Source organism: Hemiscyllium ocellatum, chromosome 37 (assembly GCF_020745735.1).
Source record: "Hemiscyllium ocellatum isolate sHemOce1 chromosome 37, sHemOce1.pat.X.cur, whole genome shotgun sequence".
NCBI classification, from domain to species: Eukaryota; Metazoa; Chordata; class Chondrichthyes; order Orectolobiformes; family Hemiscylliidae; genus Hemiscyllium; species Hemiscyllium ocellatum.
In genome coordinates this window covers 40285743-40295770 of record NC_083437.1, presented here as the reverse complement: position 1 = coordinate 40295770, position 10028 = coordinate 40285743, and the positions used below count along the sequence as shown (strand labels likewise).

Below are 10028 nucleotides of genomic sequence, written 5' to 3'. Positions count from 1 at the left end.
CACATTGGATATGCACCAGGAGACCAGAATCAGAGAGCAGAGATCTCAAAGAATTGTAGCACTGGAGAGATTACAGTGATAGGAAGGATCAAAATCATGGAGTCATTTGAAAACAAAGAAGGGAATTTTAAAATTGATGCATCTCTGAACAGAGAGTTAACGTAAATAAATGAGGAAATGGGTGGGAGAAGTTGGTGGGATTTAGGATGCGGGTAGAGTTGTAGACAAATTCAAGTTTAGAGGGAGACCCAGCATGGAATAGCTTTGATAAGGGTTTCAACAGCAGATAAGAGGAGGCAAGGGTACAGTTGGGTGAAGTTATGGAGGCAGAAATTGGTGAACTTCAAGTCATAACCATACAGCATGGAAACAGACCCTTCGGTCCAACCAGTCCATGCTGACCATAATCCCAAACTAAACTCGTCCCATCTGCCTGAGCTTGGCTCATATCCCTCCAAACATTTTTGTTCATGTACTTAGTGATAATGGACTCACAAAGATATCAAAATTGTAATAAAAAATAATCTGAAAGATGTATAGTTGGCAAATTTTTATTTTTATTACAAAACATGACACATTAGGGTCAGCAGGTCTTAGGACAACAGTGATACTTTAATAAACTTCTTACTCTCCAACATCACCCCTCCCCCCCATCAAAAATTACTTTGCCACAGTAAAGCATTGTAGTTTACTTTCAGAGTTATATTATAAAATACAACCAAACAGAAACAGGAAGATTTAATCAGCTCGGGGGAAGATGTCTCAAGATGCTTAGGGTAAACCAGACTCATTTCCATTCAGTAACACTGGAGTCTAGCAGCTCTGGAACTCAGCCATGACAGTGCAAGTCCTTAGGCATGTATGGCTGTGGCCTGTTCCAATGATAGAAAGGATTACTGCAAAGGTGCAGTTTATACATATTCACCCAGAGTACAAACACTGCTACGTTTACAATTCATATTTACTAAAACTGGAGGGTGGAGCAGGAAAGCACAAAGACAATAATTGGTTTGAGGGGGTGAGAGAGAAGGCGGTGTCTAATTTCAGTTAAGCAGGTACAGGCAGAAAGTGAGGAAAACAATTCGAAAGTAAGGCAAAGGGTAAGCTTCTCTCACTCGCTCTTCCAATTAAAAGCTAATTTATACCAGCCTAATTTATACCAGCCTGATTCGTTCAAAAGGTCAGATCTCAATTATTTTACAGAACTAAGAAATGGCTTTACAATTACAATTTTCACAGGGCATTGAAAATTTGATCGATTGATTTTCAAATAACAATTAAAAATGATCCTTCTGGGGGATAACATGGTAAAAATGTCTTCCTGGGGTATTCCTTAATGTTCCTAAATAAAAGTTCAGGACTCATTCCTGCCGTGTTCACCCAGCTCTTCACACCTTGCAGACATACTTTCCTGGTTTCAGCAGTATAGGGTCAGTGTTCCACACTTGGTATTTGATGGTTATTTCTGTCTACACCTTCATCATTACGTTGTACTCCTCTTAAAAACTACCAATATTATATTCAGAAACAGATTCCATATGCAACCACAATGCTCAATGAAATACATCTGAATCATCTTTAATGCTTTGCAGTTTGTTCAGAGAAAGTGTAGAGTCTGGCTTCTAGTAACTCAAAGACCCAGGTGAAGACTCCTGGAAGATAATGGCAGCAGGCTCGGGAATATTGGGATGGGAAGTTTACAGCACAATAGTAATGCTGTGCAGCCAAAAAAACCAACTTGTTGAACGGTGCACCACAGCTTTCCCTACAGCAGCGAAACTTACTCTCTCCATGCCCCCCATGAGGGGATTAATTAGCTGAAGGGCAAATAGTAACTAAAATATAAATAGCCACCACGCCAAAGTACCTGCAGACCTACAGCACGAGCTGTCACTATTAACTAGTGCAATACGCAGCATAATGTACAAAACCAAGTTAGCAAAAAATGGTACAAAAACTGCATGTACACTAACTACACTGCCACAGGGCAGAACTAAAAATGAATGTATTTGGGTCCCTAGTTTTAAACTAAAGGAGTCTTTTTTTTTGGATGCATTGCAAAATCCAGTTGACTTATGGTATAGGCAATAGATGGCTTCATAGCCACAAGTAAATTTCTTTTCTGTCACGATTGACACAGGTGGGAAACAGAACCAAACAGAGGCTATGTTGCTGCCAATGCAGTTGGATAGCTGCAAATAGATGAGCTTTATGGAATCACATGGAGATGGGACACACCAGTCACTGATGCAGCTCTCATTTATTAGACTAAGCATGGTATTCTTCATAAATTAAGGATTGCTGGTTAGGTCACATTTAGGTATTTTTCTGAACGCAGCCAGCCCAGTTTTGCAAAAGGGGCACCAAATCTGCAGTGTAAGTAGGGGCTTAGCACATCACAGGCACATGTACCAGACAGCCTTTCAAGATACCAATGGATGTCCGCAAAGCACATCACAGAGCCTTTAAACCTCAAAAGCCCCAACAGCTTTCCTGGGAATTTTGGATATTTCCTCCAGAACATTTCGCTCATAAATTATACAGCATCTAGGACCCAGCTGTGACCCTGTAACTTCTTTCGTGCTACTGGCAAGTTGTTCCCTATCCCTGACTGCATGGCTCTCTAGGTCATTTCAGAGTCAACCACATTGCAGTGGGTTTGGAGTCACGTGTAGGTTGGAAGATTTCCTTCCTTAAAAGACATCAGTGAACCAGATTTTTTTCGTGACAGTCAACAACTGTCAATGAAAATGGTCAACGTGAGATATGATTTTAACTGCAGACTTTTTTATTGACCTCACCATCTGCCATGGTGGGATTTGAACCCATGTCTTTTGAACATTAATCTGGGGCTCTGAATTGTTAACCCAGCGACATTACCACTATACTATTGCCTCCCAACGCATACTCAGTAATGGTCCATCCAACAGGTCACAAAACTGTGTTAACTTATCATTACTTAAAAGAGGCAATTTGTTGAAACTTTTCGTCATTAATTCCTCAGGACACTTGCAAGAGTGCCAAATTTCAAAACCATTATAACAATTTATACTACAGGAGAAAAGGATGTTGATTGTTTGGAAGTAAATTCTGATTGAACAAGGTATTCAAAGTATGGCATTCCTGCATTTATCCAAAAAAGTGCAAGAGAAAAAGCTTCAACAAAGGCGGCCTTTGTGTGGAGCCGCAGAACATGGGGGAGATACTAAATGAATACTTTGCATCAGTATTTACTTTGGAAAAGGATATGGAAGATATAGACTGTAGGAAAATAGATGGTGACATCTTACAAAATGACCAGATTACAGAGGAGGAAGTGCTGAATGTCTTGAAATGGTTAAAAGTGGATAAATCCCAAGACCTGATCAGGCGTACTCGAGAACTCTGTGGGAAGCTAGAGAAGTGATTGCTGGGCCTCTTGCTGAGATATTTGTATCATCGATAGTCACAGATGAGGTGCCGGAAGACTGGAGGTTGGCAAACGTGGTGCCACTGTTTAAGAAGGGCGGTAAAGACAGGCCAGAGAACTATAGACCAGTGAGCCTGACCTCGGTGGTGGGCAAGTTGTTGGAGGGAATCCTGAGGGACAGGATGTACATATATTTGGAAAGGCAAGGACTGATTTGGGATAGTCAACATGGCTTTGTGTGTGGGAAATCATGTCTCTCAAATTTGATTGAGTTTTTTGAAGAAGTAACAAAGAAGGTTGATGAGGGCAGAGCAGAAGATATGATCTATATAGACTTCAGTAAGGCGTTCGATAAGGTTCCCCATGGGAGACTGATTAGCAAGGTTAGATCTCACAGAATACAGGGAGAACAAGCCATTTGGATACAGAACTGGCTCAAAGGTAGAAGACAGAGGGTGGTGGTGGAGGGTTGTTTTTCAGACTGGAGGCCTGTGACCAGTGGAGTGTCACAAGGATCGGTGCTGGGCCCTCTACTTTTTGTCATTTACATAAATGGTTTGGATGCGAGCACAAGGTGTACAGTTAGTAAGTTTGCAGATGACACCAAAATTGGAGGTGTGGTGAACAGCGAAGAGGGTTACCTCAGATTACAACGGGATCTGGACCAGATGGGCCAAGAAGCGGCAGATGGAGTTTAATTCAGATAAATGCGAGGTGCTGTATTTTGGGAAAGCAAATCTTAGCAGGACGTTTACACTTAATGGTAAGGTCCTAGGGAGTGTTGCTGAACAAAGAGACCTTGGAGTGCAGGTTCATAGCTCCGTGAAAGTGGAATCGCAGGTAGATAGGATGGTGAAGGCGTCATTTGGTATGCTTTCCTTTATTGGCCAGAGTTTTGAGTACAGGAGTTGGGAGGTCATGTTGCGGCTGTACAGGACATTGGTTAGACCACTGTTGGAATATTGCTTGCAATTCTGGTCTCCTTCCTATCAGAAAGATGTTGTGAAACTTAAAAGGGTTCAGAAAAGGTTTACAAGGATGTTGCCGGGGTTGGAGGATCTGACCTACAGGGAGAGGCTGAACAGGCTGGGGCTGTTTTCCTTGGAGCGTCGGAGGCTGAGGGGTGACCTTATAGAGGTTTACAAAATTATGAGGGGCATGGATAGGATAAATAGATAAAGTCTTTTCTCTGGTGTCGGGGAGTCCAGAACTGGAGGGCATAGGTTTAGTGTGAGAGGGGAAAGATATAAAAGAGAGCTAAGGGGCAACATTTTCACACAGAGGATAGTACGTGTATGGAATGAGCTGCCAGAGGATGTGATGGAGGCTGGTACAATTGCAACATTTAAGAGGCATTTGGATGGATATATGAATAGGAAGGGTTTGGTGGGATATGGGCCGGGTGCTGGCAGGTGGGACGAGATTGGGTTGGGATATCTGGTTGGCATGGACGGGTTATACCAAAGGGTCTGTTTCCATGCTGTACGTCTCTATGACTCTAAAATGGCTCCCCTTTCAGCACGATGTAAGCTCTGTAAAATCAGACAACAATAAGGTTACTGCTAACTTCACATATAATGAAATGATCCTTTTTTTTAATACCCACCAATAATTCCAAAAGGGACTAATTCAAATACAAACAGTTCCCTGCCATAAAGAAAAACGCGGGCAAAACGTTCAACTCAAATTGAATGTAGCTAAAAATCACAACACCAGCTTATAGTCTAACAGCTTTATTTGGAAGCACCAGCTTTCGGAGTGCCGCTCCTTCAGCAGATGTGAAGAAGCATACCTATAACCTGGTGTTGTGAGATTTTTAGCTTTGTCCACCCGAGTCCAACACTGGCAGCTCCACATCAAATTGAACATGGGTGACAGTTTTCAGTGAGAGATCCATTGTCTCAGAGTAAAGTTCCAGAGGATCTCACAACTCAAGCCATCATAAAACAAGAGCAGTTGTTAATCAGGATAAGTTGATTGAAGTCGTAAACTCATTGTGTCTCAAACTGGCATGAGGTTGGGGTAAATGGAGGATAGATTTCCTGTGATTTTCAATAGATACAGCATAGAATACAAAAGTCAGGTGTATCACAGGTGTTGAATTTGTAGAGTATTCGCACTAAAAATAAATTTGCCTTTGCTAATCAAGATATATGGAGAACGAGATGACTGCAAATACTGGAGATCAGAGTCAAAAAGTGTGGTGCTGGAAAAGCACAGCCAGTCAGGCAGCAACCGAGGAGCAGGAGAGTTGACGTTTTGAGCATAAGCGGTTTATTAGGAATTCCTGATGAAGAGCTGTGCTCAAAATGTCCACTGTTCTGCTCCTCAGATGCTGCCTGACTGGCTGTGCTTCTCCAGCACTACACTTTTTGACTGTGACCAAAGCATAGCAGCACTTCATGAAAGGCAAACATTCCTGAAGCTTTGAAATATCCCCATCAGTTTAGAAACAAGCATTTTACTCAAAAGATTAGCTTGTATTAATCTGAAAATCTTGTATTTTAATGCAGAAGTTTAATGTATCATTACCTTTGGGGAGGGAGGTGTTAATCATTCTGGCAAGCAAGTTTTGACAGCATTGCAGCAAGGAATGGTGTTTCCTGAATCAGACACCTCTTAATATTTTGTTCTTTGCTGGCTTTTATTTGTAGGGGTGAAAAATCAATACATTTCCTTAACTGCAACCCAAGTCAAGGACAATACTGCTCAGAGCACAGCATCTGCCAGGGTATAACTCATTTGGAAGCACATAGCTTCAAAGAATATCTGGAGCGATGTGAATGTATTACCAGGCAATGGCATCCCAACATCAATTCAGCTGTCACATTAAAACACATATACACATGCAATACTCGTTTCATTCAGAGTAAGAAATACTAAAACTAAGACAGAGTCAAAACTGCAAACTGCTGGGCAGCTTGAGAGGTACGTTGTAAAATATGAATGATTAAAACACAGCAGACTTTTACTTTGTGAACATCCACGCTTCACAAAGGCAATGAAATGGATGCTTGCATTCTCCCAGGGCTGACGGGATAGGTTACTCTCTAACTGTACCTTCAACAGTAACTTTGCCATTTTGAATGTTTAAAACTACACCTTTCCCTGATGGCCTGCTTCCCGAATGTTGCATAAATCAGTTTTTTGTTTTTGTTCACTCTGGTGTTTGCAGCTAGTGTTTTCTTTTAGTAAACTGTCAGCCTGTGTGATCATTTTCCTTTAAAAACAGACAGGGGGCCAAGAGAAATGAAAGTAAAGCACACAAGCTGTTTGATTACATTTTGGTCATGACGTAAGATTTTGTTTAAAAATTTGTGCATGCTGCTTAACTGCTGACACAAAAAGAACAGATAACTAAAGCTAGTTTTAGGAGGTCTTACAACTTAAATTAATTTAACATTTCAAAATGTCCGAATGCTCTGTATGCTGCTGTTTCCAGTCTGTTGTGTTTATTATTCTGCTGTAAAGGACGTGCAATGTTAATCAATTCTCCACAGAGTCCACTGGCAAGGCTGGAAAATACTGCATCAGTGTCTAGAGTGGGAGTGGATAAGTGATGTTTCAGTGCAGAGCACGAGGGACACAGACCAGCTTTAATTAAACTGCATTTAGATTGCTCACGGCCTGCAGCACACATATTTACAAAAAAAATTTAATCCAACTCAAACAAACAGAAATAAAACAGACGGACAGTGCATCCTGCCTGAATCAAAAAACCAAGTCTTTTTTTCCTGGTCGGTCGAGGCTGTCCTGATGAGCAACACTGGTTATCACAGATACACAGCTGTGATGTTGCAGCACATGAGGAGACTAGCAACTCATGAACACCCTGGAATCTTCACACACATTGTCGATAATCTTACTGCCTGCTCCCAACCATCAGTAACGATTCCCCTTCATTGTCGCCTGTCCTCACTTTCTTGTCTGGAAAAGGCCATCACGACATCTTCTGCACCTGCAAGGGTTTAAAAAAAAAAGTTAAAATGGAGATACCAGTTAAAATAATTATTGAAATTATTTGCAGGTTCTATCTTACAGAAGAAAGAGCGACCAGCTTGATAATGACACACTTGGTTTGCACTTCTGAGTGCCTCGGGTTTTGAATTCACTGTCTTAATCTGCCAGCAATATACTGACTGGGATGTCGAGGGCCAGCACACTTCAAAGACGCGTTTAGATGCAGGAGAATATGAGGAAAAGTTTTCATGATTACACTTTATAAAATTAAAATCAAACCAGGATCTGCAATTGACAATAGCTGTTCATTTTATCTGGAACAATAATAATTGGAACTCAGGGCCAGTAGTAGAGAATGTTCATTAAATAAGTCTCAATTCCAATGTCACCAATCTGCAGCAATCTTTCTTTAACATGATTTCCTACAGATGGAAATATAAAGTCATTGTACATTTATAGTTCACAATGATGCCTGTGCAGAAAGACCAAGGCAGCAGCTCACCACTTTCTCTATGACAATGAGAGAATGAGCAATAAACACTGCTGATCTTCTCAACACTGCTGCTCACCTCCCCATGAAGGATGGAAAGTAATCGCCAGGGAAGCTTCCAGCTGACTTCCATGGAGAGATACTTTAGGTCTACCACATGGTTGTGACAGATACAGGATTATATTGTGCTGTCCAGCCATTTAAGAATGGGTGTGGGGGAGGAGGGAGGAACGAGGTCTAAATAAGTATGTCATGAGCACAGAGGGCAACTTCGAGAAAAATGCTGGCTTCTGTACTTAAGAAGACGACTGACATAATAAGGCATTCAAAAGCAGTCAATGACATTTTTTAAAAAAAACACTTGACATTTTTAAGTACAACTAATGCAGGATTGAGAGAGACGGAGCAAGGAGGGTCCAAGTGCTGAAAGGAAGTTTCAAATTGAACTCAAGTTGAAATTAACCTGGATAAAACTACCGGTTTGAATTGAGAAAAGATCAGAATTTTCAGGCAATTTGGACCATTTCAGATTGAAAGAATGAGTACAATGTGGTGAGGGACTTTGTGTAAGCGCAATCTTACTGCAGTGAGAGGTCAAGTTTTTGGAGAGGTTCCACAGCCACTAGGCTCTGGATTCAACTGCAAAGTCACTGCCTTGTTGTTTTATGTGTAAATAGCTATTTATTTGTATTAAAATCTCTGTGTTTTTGTTAGCAGGGTCAGTATCTTTGCAGTTCAGTCATTCTCTGAAAATGTAGACTTACAGTAGAATTTCAATCATGTGATTGCAACTTTTACCCTTCTTATTGTGGTCAATACGAAATTTTTAAAAATTGATTCCCTACCGTGTGGAAACAGGCCATTTGGCCCATCAAGTCCACACCTACTCTCCAAAGAGTAACCCACCTAGACCATTCCCTTAACCTGAGAGTCTTACATTTATCCCTGACTAATGCACCTAAACGACAAATCCCTGAACACTTTGGGCAATTTCAAATGGCCAATTCACCTAACCTGCATCTCTTTGGATTGGAACATTAAAGAGTCATGTTAATTATAAGTAGCGTTCATGTCTTTCAGGTAGAAGGTTGTGTGTGTTCCAGTCCTGAAGCTTGAACACAAAGATTGAGGCTGACACTCCAGTCTAACACAGAGGGAATGGTGTTGCCTCTTTCAGATGACGATAAATTTGATGCCCCATCCTGCTCTTTCAGGTGGACATTCTTTGGCTGTATTTTGATAAGCTGCATGGGAGCTATCCCCAGCATTTTAGCACATAGCCCTCGAACATTGCTAAAGCAGATTGTGTGGCCACATCACATGGCTGTTTGTGGGAACTTGCTCTGTGCAAATTAGCTGCTGCGCTTTCTCCTTTTCAATAGGGGCTTCATTTCAGAAAGTACTTCAACATCTAAGTACTTTGGGATGTTCTAAAATGTGCATTAGAAAAGTAAGCCATTCTGTTCTTTATAGATTCAGGGAGGCCAAAACAGAGGAAGCAGCTTGCTGGCTTGTATGGGCAGACTGAGAAAAGACATTTTTATAGCCAAAGTTAGGAAGGCTGATGTTTCCAACATATTTCTGTAGCATCTACCAGCAAGTGCAATTCTAACCTGAACCAGAGAGTCGAAATCCAAATTCAGCATGCAAGTGCTGCCTTTACTGGCAGTAGCAAGCTGAGACTTCTTCAATAAACATTCATTTATATGAGGCAATAAAGGCTAAACTTCTGCAGTATACGTGTCCTTGATACTCTTGAGAAAACGGAGTCTTCCCCTTAACTTTTTGGAAACTTTAGATTGGATTAATGAAAAAACTAAAATCTCTCCCAACATGAAATATATAGTCCATTAGTATTTTTTAAGCAATTTTATTTCTGCAACTTGGAAACAGTAAACTAATGCTGACAGAATAAGATATTTTCAAAATAGAGTGGCTTTGTAAATGGAAGAAATTGTACAAGTGTTATCAGCAAAGCAGTAAAGCAAAACAAGTGAAATTATAATCTGAAGGATCACAGCTGACAACCCACAATACAGGTTTTGTGAATCTGCCATTGCGATATTAGCCAATGTATCATTGAGTCATACAGCACAGAAACAGTTCTTTTGGTCCAACTCATCTGCGCCGACCAGTCATCCAATCTGACCTCAGCCCTTTTCCCTGCAC

General features: G+C 41.0%; 1 protein-coding gene across 1 annotated transcript in view; it reads right to left on the bottom strand.

Moving 5' to 3' along the window:
- Window positions 1-291: 291 nt before the first annotated feature.
- Window positions 292-10028, bottom strand: part of ctnnbip1 (catenin, beta interacting protein 1) — a 119869-nt gene continuing 110132 nt past the window's right edge. Inside the window, exon 4 of the mRNA XM_060852101.1 lies at window positions 292-7367. Coding sequence (XP_060708084.1) covers window positions 7309-7367 — 59 coding nt within the window. The 3' untranslated portion in view covers window positions 292-7308. The remainder of the gene's footprint in view (window positions 7368-10028) is intronic.